The sequence below is a fragment of the Gymnodraco acuticeps genome, unplaced genomic scaffold, assembly GCF_902827175.1.
Source record: "Gymnodraco acuticeps unplaced genomic scaffold, fGymAcu1.1, whole genome shotgun sequence".
Classification (NCBI taxonomy): domain Eukaryota; kingdom Metazoa; phylum Chordata; class Actinopteri; order Perciformes; family Bathydraconidae; genus Gymnodraco; species Gymnodraco acuticeps.
In genome coordinates this window covers 960,119-981,826 of record NW_022992081.1, presented here as the reverse complement: position 1 = coordinate 981,826, position 21,708 = coordinate 960,119, and the positions used below count along the sequence as shown (strand labels likewise).

Sequence of the window (21,708 nt, the reverse complement as noted above, 5' to 3'; positions counted from 1 at the left end):
GGTGAATATTGATTCTCTTCAAAAAAACAAAACACATCTGATGCTTGTGAAATTTATTAACAGAAATCTTTTTTTGGTCCCTTTATAACAACGTTAGACTTTCACAGCGACTTCTGGTGCAGTGAGGCAGTATAATGAGGGGGGGGGTGGAAGTAAACAAAATAATCACAAGGCAGGAGTTTTAAAGACACTGCTGAATAAAGGACATTTTGTTGTAGTGCAACATGAAACAGAATACTAAGGTCAAGGTAAGACACAAAAACAATAGCTAATTTCACAGTATTTCATGAAGCAAAACTATGCAAAAGTGCATATTTTCACAGGTACAATAGCGTTTCACTGGTGTGACGAAAAGAGAGGATAGGGAAAGCTAAACAGAAGTTATTAAAATGAGAAAGGTGCCACTGCAGTACTGAGGGAGAGCTAGGGTTTGCTCAAGTCATAAAAGACATCCTTGCTGCTTAATTAAATCTAGACATTTCTCGTTGAGCATTTTCAGCCCCTTTTGGACAATAACAATTTGAAATAATTAACTACTATTATCTACTCTGCTTGTTCCGTAATGTAAAGAGGTTTCCAGACAGTCAGTAAAACAATGCAGTTGAGATCCCGACCGGCGCTGATTTAAAAACATTTGTGTTTGACATTTTGGCGAGTCAGCAGGTGGAAATCTCAGATTTAAAAAGGCTTCAAGTCAAAATTAAGTCTGACAAACTAAATGATTAACACTGGCTAAAGAGGTGAACACTGAAACTGGACAGAAACTGATTAAATGGGCTATTCCCCATTTTGTTTAACCTTTCCTCCGAACACAAACAACCTTTAGACTTCAGCGGTCGGGCTTCACTTCACAGCATCCAACATTTTTGGTGGCAATAGGGCATCCAGCAGTCTTGTAAACACTTGAGGAAAAACTGAGAAACCAACACACATCGGTAAGTGAAAACGTTGCGAGATGCAGGGGCCTGAGGGGGAGATAGGCGATGGGGATTCCTTTGGCACCGCGGCAAATACAAGCCATTGTAAAAGCCCGGCAGATTCCAGAGAGCCGCAGAGGGTCCTCTGTGTGCACGTCGTCTCTTCAGGAGGCCGCCCAGAGCCCCCGTGGTGCTCCTCAAAACAGCCCACCGCGCCAATCTAATATCTCACAACCAATCACCTCGTCGTTAAAAATCAAAAACTCGGGAGTGCTCTCCGCTCCCCTGAACTCTTCCTCAGGCAGTCCACGTCCCCACAGACTGACCAGCAACAAGGTTCGAGAACCTTGAGCGTTTTGTGGCAGGGGGTGAGACCGACTCTCCGAGACACGGTGGAAATAAAAGTCTGATGTAAAAGAAATGGCATTCGCCTGCTCCTCCCGGGCTTACACCATGCATAAACTCATTTATGCACACCATGCATATTTCACACCACCTACTCCGGTGTAAACCCCACAGACAAACTGCAGCTAAAAGAACACAACTGCTGGCTAAAGTTCTACATCTCAGTTCCTGCCGCCTCAGCACACATCTGGACCCCCGGAGTATTAGAGAGCCACTTTCTCCCCCCCCCTTTCAGGTCTTCAGAAAAGGACTTGCAGAGAAGAGCCAAAATCTTTGCAATAAATAAGGTCAAATACGACAAGAATAAAAATTCCTGAGATTTTAAGTCGCAATATCAATCAAAACCTCGCTGTAAACCGTTCAAAAACGGATGGCTTCCGTTAAGGAAAGCCACATTCTGAATAGTTAACACTAATGTCATCAAAATACACCACACACTTGGGCAACACTCTCCCACAGACTAATACATACTCTGCATTTATAAAAAGGAACTGAAAATGCTGTCCTGAGGCTACCTAACAAAGACGAGAAGATACCTCAGAGAAGCTACCCATTTGGAGACTTTACCCAAGAGTACGCTGGTGCTCAGCAGCCATTTTGTTGACATGTCTACAGTTACCTAAAAAGCAAAGAGTCACAACATTTGAAAGGAGTTTAAAAATGAATAAATTAAATGCTCCGTCTTAGGGGATCCAGCAAGGATGTATAAATGAAGGTTTCTTGAGATGCCGCTTGAACCAATAATCTCTTCTGTAATTTTATAAAACTACATTAGTTGGATTCAACATAGAAAACGTAGTCATTTATCCCTAGCATTTCTCCCATTATCGCATACTCTGTATGCAGTGGCAACTCATATTTAGACTGTTTTCATTGTAAGCCAGCGAGTTGAAACAACGTGGCGCTGAACTTTAGATCCACACAGAAAATTAGACTTCCCTCGGAATCAAGATGTTACAGTAGGTTCATTTGGCAAATAAAAGAACTGCAGAAAGTCTGCAAGAAGAAAGTCACAGCATGACGAACACGCTCAGAATCACGGAACCAATTGTGAAATTAGCAAACGGAAGAAAACAAAGATGGCCGATGAGGAGATATAAGAAGAAAGCAGCCGGTTAAGAACTAACGCTCCTGGTCTGTGTGGTGTGTTCAGTGTCGCCGCTCAACTCTTTGATTTAGAGTTACACTGTGTGAACTAGTATTGCTGTGTGTGTAGAGGATCAGAGGCCTGCCGTGAAGGAGAAGTTGGCAGCGAGTTTGATTCTGCTGCGCGTGGCTCTCCTGCCGGGACTGTCCGTGGACAAGGGGGGCTTCCTGTCTGGTTTGGAGACTGCAGAGTCGGCTACAGCTGCAGGTTCCCCGCTCTCTGAAATCACACACAAGTACAGACTGAGTTCACGCCTGATGAGACAGCAGAGTGTGATTCACTCCTTTGCTTTGCATAAGGCTGAAGACTCAATCGCTTTAAAACACATTGAGCCTACAAGTGGAGCAGACGCTACCATATAAAGTGGTGCGGGAATGAGTCCTAAATTGACAAACTAGTTGGCTCTTTAACACTTTCAGCTTCCCTTGTCATGAAGTCAAGTTATATTGAATGTTTTTATAAAGCGTCTGCGCTCAATACATGATTTTCACGTTTTGTTCCACAAATAAAATGACAGCAGTAAATACCGCTGGTGAATAAAGCTTTTTGTTTAGCGGTGCTGACGAGAAGTCTTGTGACACTCATGTTGTTCCCTTAAAGCTTAACTTTATCTTTTATTCTTCTGGCGGTTTCATTTATGCTTCAACCATTAGAACAGTGGTGGTGGTATATAAGCTACAACATACTGAATCTCATTGGATGGATCCCTTTGCTTTTTTTTTTAGGGAGCCTTTGCGACCAATTTGAAAAACGACATCCTCACTGAACCACTACATTAACTTACAGGTTGTTCAATTAAGGAATATCAAATGAAAAACATTACATCTGAAGAAAAATATGTGCTTGTTTATTCTGCCCCATATAAAGTGTATGCATCCTCCTACAGTTGCAGACATTTTTAAATCTCGAATATCAAAATATAATTGCTGACCCTGCAAGAGGCTTGTTAAATCTAGTGGCCGTTTAATCCCTGTAATGTTGAGGACCTGAAGAAAGACAGACAAATCTACAGTCTAACAGGGGTACAAAGTCTGTTCAATTCTCAGTACTACTAGAGCAATTGACTAACATGGGTTTAAATGCAATTCAACTTCCTGAAACTTGGTACATGAACACTGACCTGGTGGTGGAGTTTTCTCCTCAAAGTGAATGAGGTCCATCTCTTGGAGGACGGGGTCTGGGTGGAGCTGAGGGGAGGGCAGGCAGGAGGGGAACGGACCACAGAGCAGGTCCAGGGGGGGGGTCAGACCCAGCAGCTCCGACTCTGACACTACATCGCAGCCTGGGGGGGGGGGGGGACATGAAACATGAATTAGTTTCAGAAGCTGTACAAATCTTGCCCTTCTCATATAAGTTTATTACATCACTAAAATAAAAGTCGTGTAAAAATGAGGATTGAGAAGTCTATATTTAAAACTTGTGCATTACCTGGACTCTGGGCTCCTGACGTAGCGTTGGTCATGGGGCTCTCTCTCGGGCTCTCTCTCGGGCTCTCTCTCGGGCTCTCCGTGGGCTCTCCTAGCTGCGGACTGCTGGGAACTGAATAGCTTGCCCTTACTAATAAAAAAAACAAAACATAATGATCACTTTATTATTCACAGTCTTAATAATTAATTAATTAATAAAGCGTGAAAAGCCATCACCTTTACCTTTCATATCGTTCTTCATAACGATAATCCTCTTGTGACCGTGCCCTTTGATCCAGACCACCTGATAAAAGCGCAAAATACAAAAAAGGAAGATTTACAATATGCAGATAGACCATATTTTTGTTAAGGGACCTCAACAAGCAAATGCCATGAGAAAATTGATGACTTGCTTTTAAAAGAATATGGGGGATTTAGATGTATCCTAACTTATCTATAGATCTGGTGCAGCAGTCCTAAAACCGATAAATGAATAAGAATGTTAGCACTTCCGGTTCCCTCGTTTGGAAGTCTAAGTCTTTTTAAACGCGTTTGTGGTTGGCAGCCTGAAATAAGGTCTGTGGTTTACAAGCTTAAGAAATGTTCACGTTTAGTTTTACGACATAAAATAGGTCGTAACACCGCAATTATAATTGTATGAAGCCTGTGTCATAAAAACAGCGGGTTGCTAACAAGTGGCTAATAGAGACTGCTAATTAGCCTGCTTTAGCTTAGCCGCTGTGACGTATGTGAGCAGATTTAGTTTTCTTTTTTTATAGAATTTTTTTGTTTTAACTTCTGGTGAATGCGTTTTGAAAATCAGAAAACCGTGTTTATATGTTGAGATTATCCTGCTGGACAAAATGTCTTAAACATGTTTGCCAAAGAGCCCTTTCTTTGCAGTATTCAAACTGCTCCTAACACTAGAAGGGTCAAATGCAGAGAAACCGTTTCATTACTAGTATCTGTACTATATAATGACAATAAAAGTTCTAAAATACCCGATGGAACAATCATTGCATTTAGTCGACGGAGCCCTTGGCGATCTTACTTCTGGTTTGACCTTAAAAAAAATACATCACCACAGCACCTCTATGAATGTTTTGCTCCATCTAATGAAATGTATCCCACCTGTGGAATGGCGCTGAGCAGCTCGTCGATACCCATGTATCCATAGGAGCGTGGTTCGAGGATGCGGCATGTGAATTTGTTGTAAGCCCCCTGGAACTCAGTGAGGAAGATCTGGTTGTAGTGGTAGGTGTGGAGCAGGCTGCGGACGTTACGGGCGAACTGGTACAGCCGGGTCAGCCTCACCCGCTCCTCACCACAAACACCACTGGGGGCTTGGTCGGCGTCATCACTCTCTTCAATGTACAACTAGGAAAGAAGATCACAGGACATTGAAATAGAGACGCAGTGAAGTGGAGCAAAAATGGAAAGGCCTCCAAGTTTTCAATTTCCATGACTCACCTCCACCAAGTAAGGCAGGCTCTTGAGCAGCTCGCTGAGAGACAGGAAGCCGTATTCACAAGGGTTGAGCGTGGCTCCGTGGGCAGTCAGGTAGTGCTGACTCAACTCCTCCACCCCGAGCCCCCAGCTGACCTGCTCCTCCTCTTGGGACATGAGCAGAGACAACAGCTGGGAAGTGAGCGAGCGCAGAGACTTCCTGTTGATGAGCTGGACCTCCCGACCCGCAGAGCCATCCACCACCTGCAGGTAGACATTACAGGATTAGGGTTAATCACCATCAAAGTAAAGTGTCAAAACGTTTGATTTGTTGATAAGAAAGTTGTTGATTTGAAACATAGGTAGAATAAAATAAGTGTCATTAGTGGGGTTTCACCAGGCCTCCCTTTGTATTGCTATTTTTCCTAAATTAATTAAAAAATATTTGTAACACATTGGATCCCTTCTCCGAGTAGAATTGTAAGGAAAACATTTTTTTAAAGAAAGAAAATGCTAAGAAACCCAATGTATTTGCAGTCATTTGAAATCTACAAGATTAGAAAGTAACATCCACAGAAACAGAAAAACTCAAATGTGTAGGTGTCCTTCACCTTGACAACATGGCAGAGTTTGGTGAGCAGAGCGGGCAGGGAGCTGGCGTCGTAGTCCTGCAGGCGGAGGCCGTATCCGAAGGTCTTGCTGTACTCGGTGAGCAGCTGGCTGACAGGAAGGCTGGAGTTCTTCTGAGCCCGCAGCAGCTTCACCAGCTGCGCCGCCAGAGCCTTGATGCGCTCCACTTCTGTCAGAGTCAGCACTTTCTCCTCTCCACACTCCAACACCTGAAAAAGGTAGAGGGCAGATGTTACATTACTGTTCAGGCAGAGACAGAGGAAAAGGCATATTTCTGTAGACCAACCCGGAGGAAAACAGGATTTTTTTCCATTGGGTTTTGGAATATTGCAGGAACTAACTGTGGCAAACACATATTAAAACCACTTTTTTGAACCGTAAAGCAATCACCAGAAGTAAAGAGCTAGCGTAATGCTATAAAGGAACTGCATTGAGGTTGCATGACTTCATGTCACAACTGCTAAGCTAAAGGTGGCTAATGTCTGGCTTGACCACGTTAAACGTTCTCATTTTGTCAATTTTGCGCAACTGACTTGTTTTCATTCAAGCAAAAGCCAGTGGGGCATTTACTTCATGTCACAGAACTTCTTTCAGACATCAAACCAAAAACGCGTACAAATAAACATTGAGGCGAGGGAAGCCGGAAGTGCTAACATGCTAACTTATTTGGGCGTTCAGGACTCATTCCTGCAACACTCTATAACCAGGGGTGCACATAACTTGTTTGCCCTGGTTCTCAAAGGAGCACCTGGAGATGTTGCTTGGTGCTCATCCTTAAAATGAAATAAACCGTAACTTTTGAGGGGGTCTTGACTTTATTTGCCAGATACACGGCACTGAACACACATGCAGAGGTGAACACAGAACACACATGCAGAGGTGAACACAAGACAACATTAGCACGACCAGTAATCCTACAAGCTGTCATCACTACTAGTGCTGGGGGGAAACGATTATTTTGAAAACGACTAATCGAACGATTATTTTCTGTTGTTCAATTCATAAAAAACGTAATGTAAAAATTTTTTTTTTCACGATACTGTGTCTCAGGGGATCTTAATATTTAAGAACCTATTAATGTGTTATACCAGATTAACGGACATAATCTCAGCTAACTGACGATACAAACCATGTTTACCAAAACAAAACACAAGTCTCATAAGAAGCATCTAATGACCCCTGAGCGAAAAATGCTAACGGACATTGGCACAAATCTCAAGATAAAAGTACCCTTATTACTTATCGTAGCTGCACATACAAGATATCCGATTAAAGCTGAGACTCCACAGATTATGTAGGTACATAGTATCATCACTGAGTGATCCGGACTCGCGACAGGGGAAGCAAATACAGTCATCACAACACGTACCTTCACAGAGCTTCTAGGGAGATCGTCTCACCGCCGTAGCTGTCAATCTGATCAAAATACGTGTTCAATGGCATTAAAATGAGAAAAAACGCGGCTAAATCGGTTAATCCATAGGTTTTTAACGTCTATGTATAAAACAATTATTGAATTTATAATCCATAATTCCATTTTAAATCGGAGAGCAAATGCTAGCTGCTAATGGTAGCCACCACAGCTAGCTGCTGCTTCTGCTAGGCTATGCAGCAGTCTCAGTGAGATATCAATATATAAATATCTTTGCGTTTTGGACTAACTTTAAAATATTCCCATGCTTTTGAAGACCTGGGGCGAGATGTTTTCGTTTGAGGGCTTCGTGCGCAATCCTGTGAGGAGGAGTTGGTAGCCGTTTCAGTCTCCATTGTGTTAGAAGTGCGATTGCGAACTGCTTGTTGCTTTGGGTGACCCACGTGTGTGTGGCGTCATACAGTCTATGGTGGCGACGCGTCGACGCGGAAATATGTCGTCGTGCTACAGCACTAATCACTACCCTCCTGACTGTTCTCCTCACTGTCTTCCTCTCTGTCAGACATGGTAGCTGATGATGTAGGCCTACTACTTTCTCTCTGGTTGAGTCTGTGATTAGCTGCTTGCATCCACAAGTCAACAGCTGGGTTTGGGTCAAAAGTCTCTGTTGTCATCTTAGAAAAGTGGATGTAATCAAATAAGTATGTGAACATAACCAATAGCCTACCATAGCCAATAACAATTTAATGTAACTTATTTTATTTATGTTGTTCATTCATATCTTATCTTAACATTTATTTATGCATATTTTTTTATCTCTCCAGTTTTAAAGGATATTTTTGGTTACTGTCCTATAGTATACATTGGAATGATTTCAAACCTGTTTATCCCAATAATTATAAAGGAGTGCCTTGGAAATATGTGTTTACATAAATTGCGACCAAACCATTTGAACTTAGACTAAGAGTCCTTACCTCACTGAGCTGTAGTTATCAGTCTCTCAGTCTGACTGGAGAGGACTCTCCCTCCACATTATTGTAGAAACATCTTCTTCTTATATCCGTTAAAGCAGCTAGCACCAGATGCTAATAACAACAGCGCCGGAACCGGTGCACCCTCCCTCTCTCCCACGCTCACTCGCATTTTGGCTGTGAGCTGCGGGCGCCAGATAAGCCAACATCCCCCATTTTCATCACTTACAGCACCCATCATAAAGGGCAAATGAAACGTGTAACCGGGGTGAAAAGGGTGTTACAATTACTTAATTGTGAATATTGTTACATCAAGGCCGGAAATTAGGATGAGCCCCAACAGTCAAAAATGTTTTTTTCCCCTCCCAGAACAGCCAGCGCAGCGCCTCCACAGATCTGGCGCCCTAGGCGAACATCTATTACGCCAGAGCTACGGGCCGGCCCTGAGTTCATATCATAGGTTCATATGCAACTCGCAAATATATTTCTCTCTCTCTCTCTCTCTCCTCTCCCTTCTCTCTCTCTCTCAATGTTGGTACGCAAATGCGCCTTTTTTCAAATGACACGGTGCTCTTTTTTTGGCGGAGGTGCGCATGCGCACCTGCGCACCAGTTATGTGCAGCCCTGTCTATAACCTTGTTAAGTCCGCCTAAAAAAGGGAAGTTGGACAAGCTATCATTGCACACCAGAGATGAACTGACCTTTACCTTAGGGTTGGAGCACCAAAGACCACAAGACATTCAACTTTACAAACACACAAGTCTTAACAACTCACCATCAGAATGTTGGGGATCGCCTCGAAGAGTTCAATCAGTTTGGTGAAGCCGTAGTAGCTGAGCTTGCACTGACGGCCGAAGTGATGGTGGTAGGTGGGGATGAACTTACTGAAGGCCATCCGGCAGTGAGGCTGGTGACGGAGGAGGTCCACCACCTCCTTTCCAAACTGCTTAGTGTGGTCCATTTCCTCCATCGTACGCTCTGTAGGCAAATCGAAAAGGGAGTTCAGGCAAACCTTATCAATGAAAACTAAACAAAAAAGAGAACAATTCTCAAATTATCGGCTTGAATGAATTAATCCTGTATTCAACTACGATATTGTTATATTGAGTGTATTGTTAACATCCCTATATCTTAAATGAACATGTAATGATCATCTTCAATTATGGAGCATCAGTACACACAATTTCCAAATCAATCTTTTTAACAGCATTCAGACGGACCTCTCTTGGGAACAGAGATGATGGTGTCCGTGTCCTGATGTGCGATGGTGATGGTGGTGTCGGGGATCTCCGTCAGCAGGTCAATCAGGTCACATATGCCGTAGTCAACTACCCTCCAGTCTCTAGAGAAGCACCTGATGTACACAAGGTGTAAGAAAAGTGATGAGCCGTACTTTTATATCCTTTAAGGGAGAAATCACAAGCAAACTGCTAGAATCTATCCAAATACAATTTAGATGATATTCAACACTATGCAAAGGCAATGTAAAACACATGACCTGTGGACTGACCAATGGTATGCTTGCATGAAGTCCTTGATTGCCACTTGTTTGCTGGCTTGAAATTTAAGCAGTTTGAGCAGGTCCTGGGTGAAGCGCTTCACTTGAGCCCGATGAGTCAGAGTCAGTAAACGCTTGGTGCCCATTCCCAAAATCTGTAGGTGAAGGAGATCAAAAACACCATGTAGAATACAAAAAAACTAAAGTACAACATCGCTATTCACCCATTTGTGTCTGAGGAATATTTTAAGTACCAAAAAAGTGCAAACACGTTTTTTCCCCGAATTAGAAAACATTTGAAAGAAAACCTTTTAGTGATTTATTTTTTAAATGCATGTGTGCATATTAGGGATGTTAAGATTCACCGATTCGCATCGGTGCACCGGAATAAACGTTCAAGATGCTGCGAGTAGGGATGGGTACCGAGCCCCGGTATTAAAAGGGCTCGGGGGCTGAATTATTAAAGACCGTGGTATGTATATGTATTATTGCTACATAAACATTATTTTGCAGTTTTAGCGTCGCCAACTCTGTTTCGAACATGCAAAAAGACTGCAAAATGCGCCTATGATTCTTTTTTAGTATTTTTGATCTTTCCAATCCAGACGGGAGATCTCTCCCGTCTGTGTGCGAGTGGCGGGGCAGTTTACACACACGCAGCTGCTACATGCAGCAACACACACACACGGAGGAGATGGCGGAGAGAACGCGCTCCGAAGTGTGGTTCAACTTTACCTGTCTCGAAGTGCAATAAGAGTTTAGCGTAAGGGCGGTAACACGAGCAATTTGTCTAAACATTTAGCAAAAGTGCTCCACATCCAGACGGAGGAATGCACCGGGTTCGACTGTCTTTCTAGCAGCTCTGTAGCCCCATCCACGAGTAACGTTTCCACGTCAGGTGTTATGTATGCTAGCAGCAACACACGGAGTTAACTACATGATACAAACATGGGTTAATGATTAGAGGAAACTCAGTTATTTAGTTTGTTAAAGTTTCAGCTATTCTGTTTACAGTTCTGTCATCACATTATTTAATACGATTTGTTAAAACATTGTTGTTTCTTTTGATGTGAAATATTATGTATTTCATTTAAATAAAAAGCAATGTTAGTTTTGTTCACAATTTGTTAATTTAATTTAATAATATATGTATTTTTGAATCAAGTATTCATCTTTATTGTCTTCATTGTTAGTTTCCACATGCCTAAAACAACCTCAAGCTAAATCTAAAAGTTGATGGCTAAATAAGAGCGTTTGAGAAATTGTGCAAGGCATACAGTAATAGTCTGAATAGTCGATTAATCTTTTCATTAATCAATAGATTAATCGATTATCAAATGAGTCGTTTGTTGCAGCCCTATTGTAGTTATCCCATGTATAAATAAAACGTGTTATTCAGCAACCCTTGCAATTTGGGATTTTATTTTTGGTTGGTAGACCTCGGTGAGCTGGTCATTTCAAAAGTAGCTCACCAGCCAAAAAAGTGTGGGCACCCCTGTAGTAGAGAGAACCAAATATGTAAAGCACTTGTTTAATTTATGATTTGCTGCATATGAGGAATAAAACAAAAATCCTCTGTCGTACCATATTGAAGTATCATTATTTTGCAGGGGTGAATCGTATCGTATCGCCTGGCGTTTCAAATGTATCGTTAATGTATCGTATCGTTGGCAACGTATCGAGATGCGCATGGCATCGGCCTCAGTGATGGAGATGCACATCCCTAATGCATATCTTTGAAATTGAACTTTAAAAGAGCTAAACTAATACTTGAATTTGCTGAATGTAGTTTCTGAGATACAGACATTTTCTTATCGTGTTATATTTGTCTTTCAGTAAATGGTACTGCTGTTTTTTTCCTAAAATATAGATTTTAAGCAGTAGACACATGCTCATAGATTCAATACAGCATGGTAACAAACATTACTTTTCACTAGGGATGCACCGAATATTCGGCCACCGAAAATTATCGGCCGAAAATGGTTAAAAAGGCCCTTTCGGCCGAAAGGGTTTTAGCACCGAAAAAATATCACCGAATGTCAGAACAGGCTTACGTTGGTAACCTAACGTGTTGTTGTGATGACGTAATAAAGACGCGGCGACCATGCTCGCGGCTGGCTCACAGGGGGGGGACATTGACCTTTGTCATCGAGATTGCCCTGAGCCTTTAACAAATCGTATTAAATAATCTGATGACAGACTGTAAACAGAATAGCTGAAATTTTAACAAACTAAATAACTCAGTTTCCTCTAATCATTAACCCATGTTTGTATCATGTAGTTAACTCCGTGTGTTGCTGCTAACATACAGAACACCTGACGTGGAAACGTTACTCGTGGATGGGGCTACAGAGCTGCTAGAAAGACGGTCGAACCCGGTACATTCCTCCGTCTGCATGCGGTGCACTTTTGCTAAATGTTTAGACAAATTGCTCGTGCTTACATGCTAAACTCTTATTGCACTTATGGTAACAAGTATTCTCCACATCGAGACGGGTAAAGTTTTAACCACACCTCGGAGCGCGTTCTCTCCGCCATCTCCGCAGTGTGCTCCGCTGCATGTAGCAGCTGCGTGTGTGTAAACTGCCCCGCCCCCTCGCACACAGACGGGGGGAGAGAGATCTCGTCTGATCGAAATACATCATAGACGCATTTGTTGTCTTTGCATATTAGAAACGAGTTGGCGACACTAAGACTGCGATATAATGTTTTTTAGCAATAATACATGACATATATAAATGTACTGTATGCATTCAAAAGTGCTGAATAAATGTTTTATGGACCCATAATAGTGATTATTATTTAAGTTAAGTTTTGCCATAATCATGTCTATTTCCATAATCAGGTAGCTGAACAACATTGGTAACAAATGTATATATATATATATATATATATATATATATATATATATATATTTCTATTAATCATTTTCGGCCTTTCGGCATTCGGTTTTCGGCCAACTGTTTCCTATTTTCGGTATCGGTTTCGGCCAAGAATTTCCCATACGGTGCACCCCTACTTTTCACCCTCACTATTTGACAGATATTGTAAAAGTCTTCAGATATTTGGATTAAGAAAGACCAGAGCTTTCATCAGTACCTGCAGGACGTGTGGCACGGCCTCCAGGAGCTCCAGCAGTTTGGAGTAGCCGTAGTCGGAGACACGGCACTGCTTGGCAAAGTGATGGTGGTAGGAGGGTATGAACTTGCTCATGGGCATGAAGCAGGAAGGCTGACTCTTTAACAGGTCGATAATCTCTCGGCTGAATTGGATGAGCTGTGGGTTTCCAACTGGACTCTTGCAGCGCTGAATCCATGGCTCTGCATTAAAAACCCACACAAACATAGATCTCTGAAATGGAAATATCTGGCTGCTAAAGAAAGCAGTTTGTAGGTACAGCATTGAAGGAAGCTTAAACAAGCTCTAACAAAGCAAATGTTTCAATGTTCCTACCGGAGTTTGGTGCTGGCGGTTTGTTGTGGATCCACTTGATAACTTTGAAGCCGTTCTGAGCTGTGACGATAGTAATACTGGGAACACATGTAATGAGGTGCTCTAGAGGAACACCGTCCTGCAGACTCTCAGTGCCCAGCTGCAGAGGGCTGAACGTTGATGCATAGCAGTCTGGAAAACTGTAAGGTAAATATACCACGTTATGGCCATTTTGTTAAAAGAAATGCTCAGTTTGATTATGACATTGGATTTAGAAAAATGGTAGTCACCTGAGTAATGGAAGAGTTCCCTCATGTGACTGCAGCAGACTGTGGACCTCGGAGGCCAAGGTGTTTAGAGACATCACAACGAAGGGTATTTTATAGGAGTCAGGGTCAAAGTCAGCTTCACTGGAAAAAGAAAAAAATCAGTGTGGTACAGTTTAGAGAATCGTGATTAGAGACATAAGGTTGCTGATTCAAACCCTATAGGGCAGTCACAGTGGGCATTTCAAGAAATACACATCTAATCAGATACTGATTAAATCTGAAATACAAATGTCTCTACCAACCTGAAGTCCCTCTGTGTGTAGTGGTCTCTGCAGACGGGTTCATGGTACTCGAGCTCCTCGAACACCACGGGGCTGCCGCTGGCTGAGGAGGAGGCCTCCTGGGACAGGGAGGACCCCAAAGGACTCTGACGGATCTGGCTGCTGGGCAGCAGGCACACGAGCCTGGAGCCTCCCTGCTCCCGCACTGCCACCACCTCAGGCAGCCTGTACAGGTCCCCCACCACAAGCTTACGGGAATATCTGGAGAAGGAGTAAAAGAAAGGATTAACTACTTAGGAATTATTTTGGAATTGTTGTAATCCAATTGCAAAATATGTAGGAGTAAAATCATGTTTAAGAGGTAAAGCTTCTTACTTTTTCTCATAGATCTCTGTAAACTTGAAGAGGGGAAGGCAATTGGCAGGTGCATCCTGAAGAATGTGGATGATCTCTGTGCTGTATGGGGGAAAAAGGGTTTACATTCAACACTGCAACCGAACCAGAACACCTTGTAAAATGTGCATTGGTGTCCTAAATCTGAAAGACGCCCTAACTTAAATACGCTTGACAGTACCTGAGCATAGCGAGGGATTTGTTGCCGCCCCCGGTGACCAGAGACACCTGAATGCGCTTGCCTCCGATCTTATAGCGGTGCAGGCCGCTGATGGCACTGATGGCCAGCTGCAGGGACAACATCTGGACTGTGGCCTTCAGCTGATAGTCTGTGTGCGGGCTGAGCTCCACAGCTTTCACCTAGACAAAACAAGTCACACCACAAGGAGATGTTATGAGAAGGGGGAGAATCTTCAAGCTTAGAAACCCAGCCGAAGAGCTTTTTGTTATTTTTGACTGAGGATACAAGCATATCTTATCGACACCAATGACATCACTGAAGGAGGTCTTACCCGCCCGTAACGGGTGAAAGTGTCATGCAGTGTCTGCTGCAGTTCTTTGCGGGACATTCTGTAGTCCAGGTTGGCCACCTGCACGTCTGCCCCGTCTGAGAACGGCTCAGGAGCCCCTTCAGGGCACGGGCTGCGAGGGGCAGTGAGGAGGGGGGAGGAGCGGCTGGACAGGCAGGGCGACGCACTCCTTTAGTTAGAGAAGGGGGACACCACTTTGAGATAATAACCACCACTGAATTGAGGAAAAGTAGCATGAGGCATAAGCGGTTTGCCACCTTGGTTAACTTTTAAAAACCAATAAGTCACCTTGACGACCAGGAGCCCTGGGACAGGATGAGGGGGCTGAAGCTCCTATGCAGGTTCAACTTGCTGAAGGCTGAGGGTGTGCTGATCTGGAAGTCCCCTGAGCTCCTGTCCCCTTGGTCTATAGGGGACTCAGCCCCACTGCGAAGGAAAGGGAAAGACAAAAAAAGAGGCACATGTGTAAAAACAACATTCTTCACTCTGCTCGGCTTCCAACTACTTTAATTTATTTGGCTGCACTAAAAAGATTTGTTTTAAAAAAGGATATATTTCTATCCAACAAAAATAAGTTGATGCTTGATCGGGGTGCATACAGACAAAGACTGATTGAGATTTAAGAGTGTTTTTTTATGCGATTGCAAATCATACATTTTAGTGGGATTGTTCCTATATTATTTTAAAAAAAACTGATTTTACAATGCAACATCAGAAAGAAATATTTCATAAAATCCTACATCCACGTCATAGTATATTTAATACAATTGTAAGTAGGTTTTAAAGACAAATCCTTCCAAATAAGGTTTTTCTTTTAAGAATTCAATGCTAAAAGATCTACAGGAACTTGTTGATTGGCTGGAAAATAAACAACAGAAGACAAACTGCTTCCTGTAGCAAATGTACAGAAACAGTTTTCATCTAGTTATAAAACGCATCCTTCTCAGTCTAATATCCCCTTTCCCGTACCTTCTCCTGTACATGGATTCTCCAATGAGGCCAGGATTTGGCAGCATCTGCAGGGAGGTCTCTTCGTTGCTGTGGGGGGAGGAGGAAGCAGCTTGTCCTTTCTCCAGGGTGTGGAAACCCTTCACAATCCCTAGCTCCTGGATCAGACAAGAGGTCGCAGATGTAAATACTGAACAGGTTAACAGGCAGGATACTGTTGATGTGTTTGTGTGCATGCATGAGATATGGAAAGCTTAAGGGAAGGAGTCATGGAATGGCAAAACTGATGTTGAGGTTTAACTAGGGATGTGCACTTAGTCCACTTGCTGCCTAGAAAACAGCAGTGGTCGCCACTACATTTATTTTGTGTAGCTTAGTTCTATTGAGATAGCTTTACAACTGTAAGTAACATTAACAAGACCCATAGAAACAATTCTAGTCTCAGGCATTCCGGTGATTTAGACATCACACATTTCAGTTTTCGTTAAATTCTGGTGCTGAATGAGACCATCAAACTACAGAAATAACTTCAGATACTCATCCCTAGTTAGTAGTTTAGTCCATCTATAGATGTTATCCATAAACGGATCGCTTTTAACAGTTAGTTTGGAGCTAAAAAACACATAAGCTTAGCCATTCTTTACAGTCATTTGAGGTCACTTTAAGCAGAAAACTGGACGGGCCCATGCAAATGAAAGAGGCATGGAGCAGACAAAACACAGAGTGGCTACTTACAAACCTCAGTTGTTCAGCTACATGAAGCAGGACACCAGCACTAATAGACTGCACAGTCAGAAAGAGGCGCACAAGCTAAAGGCTAATTCATGCATTCATATGACCAACGAACATGCAGGACAAGGCGTACACATGAAGCACTAGCGGCGGCGGCTAAGATGCTAGCACAGGCAGACAAATGAAGCTTAGTGAGCATTTATGAGCAGTTAGTCAAAGCAGCATTCACAGGGACACTGGCGGGGGGGGGGTTACATAGCAGCCCAGACAAGGATAGACGGCAACGCAGGTTAACAGGAAGCAGGCACTGACGAGTCTGCTGACCTGATGGGGCTTGGCTGGAGCACCACCGGGGGGCCCACTACACCCCCTCCTGGGGCTGTAGGGCCTTTCAGGCTCTGGGCCAGGGGCGTTGCCCGGGCGGGTCGCTCGCCGTGGCCTCCTGGGTGACCTTGGCTTCTCCAGGGGTAGGAAGGAGAAGGAGGATATGGATGGGGGCGGGGCAAACATTGAATCCTGGCTGTGATTGGTGTGGGGAAGAGTCATAGGCTGTGGCAATTGATGGGGCTGAGACTGAAGCTCAGGCTCGGGACTTGCATCGTTTCTGGGCCGCGGGGAGAAGGAGAGGCTGATACTGCGGCCAAACACATCCTCATTCTCCATTCGCTTGCGGGCACGCGCCGCTGCCTCATTGCTGCCGAAACGGAGGACAGCTGTGCCCTGGGACACGCCCAGCACCTTGCCGCCACAGTTGTCTGAGAGGCGGCGCAGCCTGAGCTTCACGGCGTTCCGCAGGCTCTTATCACAGTTCTCAGGGAGGTTGTGCACATAGAGGAGGTTGAAACTGGGCTGAGGGAGGGGAGGAAGAGACAGCGCGCCTGTCTGGTTTGTATAATTTCTCAGATTTGTTTTTATAATGACCCTTGAAAGAAAAAGTTAAATATTTGTGAAGATGTTTTTATTCACATTAAAACTGCCTCTCTGCCCTCTTGGAAAGCCCACACTACATTTCCCTTGGTTACTTTTGCCAGCACCAACTTACCTTATTTCACACAGTAGATCTAAAAAGTCCTAATGAATCATTTTGTGAGGCCTACCTGTGCTTTGACAAGCATACGTGGAGGCAGATCTGCCGTGATCTCCTGGAAGGCCACGTGGCGGTTGGCATGCTGCAGCAGCGCTGGAGATGCATGGTTGCCGTGGACCAGGACAACCTGGAAACCGTGGCGATGGCGCAGGTCACTCAGCTCGCTTGCAAAGTTTACATCCGCTATAAAAAAAGAAAAGATTACACGTGTTACCACAAAAAATGTGGTATGTGTCTGTAGTTTGTTATAGTAATCCCAGGGTGAACTCACAGGATACGAGTACGACAGTAGCGGGGGCGGTGTGCGTCTCAGCGAAGCGTCGCAGGCTCTGCCGAAGCTTGTCGTCCGCGGCATTTTTGGCTGTGGCGTTGATGTGTGCAACAGTAACCTGATGGGGCAGAATTATATTAGTTTGAGACGTTTCGCAGTTGCTGAATTTTCTTGTTCCTTCTTTTGGGGCATTACTTGTCAGGCTTTCATTTCAATCTGTACAACATCAAAACGGTTGCATTTTTTTTCTATAAAAGAAAATATATTCTGCACCCAGAGTTTCAATTTTCCAGACAAAATGGAAAATTATCTTTGGAAATTATTCAGCTTGAGAACAATCGATTGATTTAAAAATTATGACATCAAGGCATATGTATATCGTTTATTTTACGAGAAATTCAAGCCTACAACACTGGAGCGCTGTCAGGGATGGAGGGCCCTTTGTGACAAAGCGCACCTCTGACATGCACAGTTATGGCTCGTTTTTAAAGGATATGCAACAGCAGTAAATAAACTCACAACAGGAAAGTCAGTATATGTCCAGTAACCAGGGCGCATCAGCCACTGTAGTGCACTCTGTTGTGTAACTAATCTATGTGAAAAATACCGGCTAATGGAAACACTGGCAGTCCCCAATTTTGTGCAAAACAAAATGTAATTAGAATATTTATTGTCAAATATATCCAAAGTTAAGAAAATTCCCTGGTAAATTGACTCCTGTCTAATCCCAACATTTGATCTCTGCCCATCATAAAACTGTAGCTCAACGATATTTGTTCAGGGTGCAAATTGTTCTTATAGTGCAACCATGGAAATAATTGACATGACATTTGTTGGTACCTGGCAGTTGTTGAGCTCTTGGATGACGGCTTTATTCTCCTTGCTGATGTCACAGACGCAAATGAATTCGGCCTCACGGTGGCCTTGGAAGAACTGGCCGCGGATTCGCTGCACCACGGCTGCAGCAGAGCGTCCACTGGGCACGCTGCAGTTCTCAATGTCCCAGAAGACCCCCACCGGAGGGATGTTCTCAGGGCCCCCATTCTCTGGAGAACCTAGCAGACAGTTACACAATGTTATTAAAGACACTAAAACACTTTAAAGCATAATAGCTCCGATTAAGGTTATTTTATAGTCAGATTTGGATAGTAACATTTTATATCCACTTCACTCAAAAGAGCTTGCTATTTCAAAGAGTCTAATCAAGACCCTCAATCAAAAATGTAAGTCTAGTAAAAAGTGAGAGAATTTTTAAATAGTAGACTCCACTAACCATACTTCAGGCCACTCTTGCCAAGGCTGGTTGACGGCATGATCATCATGCCATCAGAGGAGGTGCCACAGCCATTACAAATAGGGATGGGGATAGGAGCAGTCTGTGGAAGAGGAACATTGGGCCAGACTGCGTCTGACTCTGACGCCAGACCATTCATAGGCTGTAAAATAGGTACAAATCAATAAAACCTTCAGAAAAGAGGAATACAATCCAACAGCAAGCGATACTATAATACATGCATTTAACACCAAAAACCATTCTAATACAACTGACATTAACATTATATATAGAATCAAGTCACCTAAAGTGATCTCCAACTCACACAAATACAGGCCACAGTGATGGAAGTGAACTCAACCAACCTTAAACAGGCAATCCCGGCAGTAGTGCGCCCCCTTCACACAAACCGTGCGTTCTACATTGAGGTGCATAGGGTTAGAGCAGAAGTGTGCAGAGGTGGTTGTAGTGGTGATGGTGGTGGTGGTTGGGTGATCACCCAGTGTGTTTCTCTGGGGTCTTCTGGCTGACGGGCAGCAGCCCACCCCGCAGGTGTAGTAGCCAGAAGAGGCCAGGCAAGAGGCATGCAAGGGAGCAGGTAGAGAGGAAACACAGGGGAGAGAGGAAGCCAGAGGTGCTGGGGAGGGGAACAGGTTTGGCTGGCTGTATGGAACAGGAACAGCGGGGCAGTTGTGGGGAGGCCCTGAACAGCAGGAAAGGTAGGGGTGTGATGAAACCGGCTGAGAGGTAGCGACAGAAGAAGACATCTGAGGTTTGTAACCAAGAGTGTGCAAAGGGTCAAGAGCATCAGCTCTGCAGCTCATGTGATGTTTATACTGATGAACAGATGAGGAAACAGAACAGACAGGGCCAGAGCTGCTGCTGGGTGCTCCCAGAGAGCCTGGGGCCATATAGAGCGAGACAACACCAGCCATGCTGCTCCTGCTACCAACAACACTTCCACCGCCCAATAACCCATAGCTGTCTGTGCTACAGTAGTCACAGTGCGTGTAAATGCTTACTTTGGGGCTAGCCCCCTCTTGTTGTTGTGGTGGCGGTTGTGGCTGGAGGGAGTTGTGTGTAAGCTGAGGAGGCAGCAAGCAGGGAGGAGGCATGGGGAAGGGGGCCATAGGGAAGGGCTGGGATGATTGGGAGGAGGAAGAATGGTGCGGAGGAGGAGGAGGGACATCTTTCAGTTCCAGCACAGCCTTTCTGCTGTCCATGTAATTGTTCTGAAAACACAAAAAAGGAGAAGATTATAAGACATTAAAGGTCAAATGGGGGATATTTTCCCTTTGAGTGTAGGTGGTGGATGTCTATCAGTCAATAAACAAACATCAGCAAGTTGGAAATGTCATGGTAAAATAAAAATGTTTTAAACGGTTTCTATTTGGATTTAGCCATGATGACACGGCAGTTCAAGAGTTAAATATGTCAAAATTGATGTAAAGTTAATCTATACACCGGGTAAATATGAGTTTGAAAATTCCATATTCATAGCATTGTAGGCCAGAACTGGATTTCTAATGACTGGACTAGAGTATTGTCCTTTTAAATTGAGAGATTGCCTGCAAAATGATCCATCTTGCCTGTGTACACATACCACTTGTGTGTACAGATACCTGGACTGTGTACAAAGATAAATACCTACTTCTTTATCTGTTTGCTGAGCAGGGGTTGTCTCACTGGATGGGAAGCAGTCTTTGAGTTTCCATAGCGGGGTTGAGGACTCTGTTTTGGGGGGACCAAGCCATGGGAAGGGCCTAGAGCTGCATATTGATATTTCCTTTCTCAGTCCTTCCATCATACAACCCAGAGAGGTCTTTCACCATACTTTCACCTCTCTTCGCTCTCATGCTTTCCTGTGTAGAGGAAACGAAAGTTAAAAGTGCACACTTGCTGAGTCAGGCAAATCATGTCTTAATGACCCAGGGCGTAGGTATTTAATCTGATACAATTAAGACACTAAAACTTCTGTGTTAACGCCTATGGGTAACCAGGGTTTACTTTAACAATGTGTTCGCCTCGCAGATAAGGATTGTTTATATAAAGCTAACAAACACAAGAGTTGCGTGTCCACAAACGCAAAACAAGTAAACCAAATAACGTTAAATTAGCTACAAGCTAGCTCACATTAATGTAGCTTCCCCGTGTGTAGGAACCGTTGTGTATGGCGGAAGCAGATAACTGTTAGTTAACTGAGTAGCTAGACTGCCAGCTAACTGAAACGAGCTAATTCACTGAGCTACAAATGTTTGCCCGGAGCTAGCGTCAGATTGAAGCCAACACAATAACAAGCATCAGCATAGCTTGTTTAACAGACACAAAGCTGCCCACCGCCGCGTGTTACCCTTCATTGTTTGGACGGGAAATTATATTATTTGTTAATGTCGAGAAATGTTGAAAAAAAGTTTGTAACTCTGTTAGATACCTGAGAAGAGCTCGTCTTCGCATCTCCCCCTCAGCACTGTTTCCACATCTGAGTCTGAGTCCCAACAAACGCGCACCTTTTTGTAACCTTCTTCTGCCGGAAAGCATGCACAGCTGTCGAAAATGTTGTGATTACTGGTGATCATGCTGGTGATCGATAAATGTGACAATTCACCGACACTGGTACGTTAATTGGCTGAAATGTACAATAATGGAAATGTTACTTTTTACACCTGGTTGCAACATAATAAACAAAATATAGTTTGCTTG

The 21,708-nt window shown here is 43.7% G+C and overlaps 1 protein-coding gene across 3 annotated transcripts; it reads right to left on the bottom strand.

The window, feature by feature from the left end:
* Positions 1-38: 38 nt before the first annotated feature.
* LOC117537242 (meiosis regulator and mRNA stability factor 1) lies at positions 39-21,563 on the bottom strand. 3 transcript variants are annotated; one of them, XM_034202394.1, is made up of 27 exons: positions 21,440-21,563; positions 20,660-20,870; positions 19,374-20,240; positions 19,009-19,171; positions 18,576-18,790; positions 17,736-17,853; positions 17,475-17,647; positions 16,702-17,226; positions 15,667-15,803; positions 14,986-15,123; positions 14,680-14,866; positions 14,349-14,527; positions 14,150-14,230; positions 13,796-14,035; positions 13,515-13,634; positions 13,246-13,424; positions 12,892-13,112; positions 9,805-9,947; positions 9,515-9,648; positions 9,070-9,272; positions 5,933-6,160; positions 5,346-5,585; positions 5,007-5,252; positions 4,119-4,179; positions 3,898-4,026; positions 3,590-3,751; positions 39-2,688 (listed from the first exon to the last, which is right to left on the bottom strand). In XM_034202394.1, the coding sequence occupies exons 2-27, from the start codon at positions 20,813-20,815 to the stop codon at positions 2,543-2,545; spliced, it is 5,391 nt and encodes a 1,796-aa protein (XP_034058285.1). In that variant the 5' UTR covers positions 20,816-20,870; positions 21,440-21,563; the 3' UTR covers positions 39-2,542. The 3 variants fall into 3 exon arrangements, with proteins under 3 accessions (XP_034058285.1, XP_034058287.1, XP_034058286.1); XM_034202396.1 differs by having other exon boundaries at positions 20,031-20,240; XM_034202395.1 differs by lacking the exon at positions 16,702-17,226.
* Between the last annotated feature and the right edge of the window lie 145 nt (positions 21,564-21,708).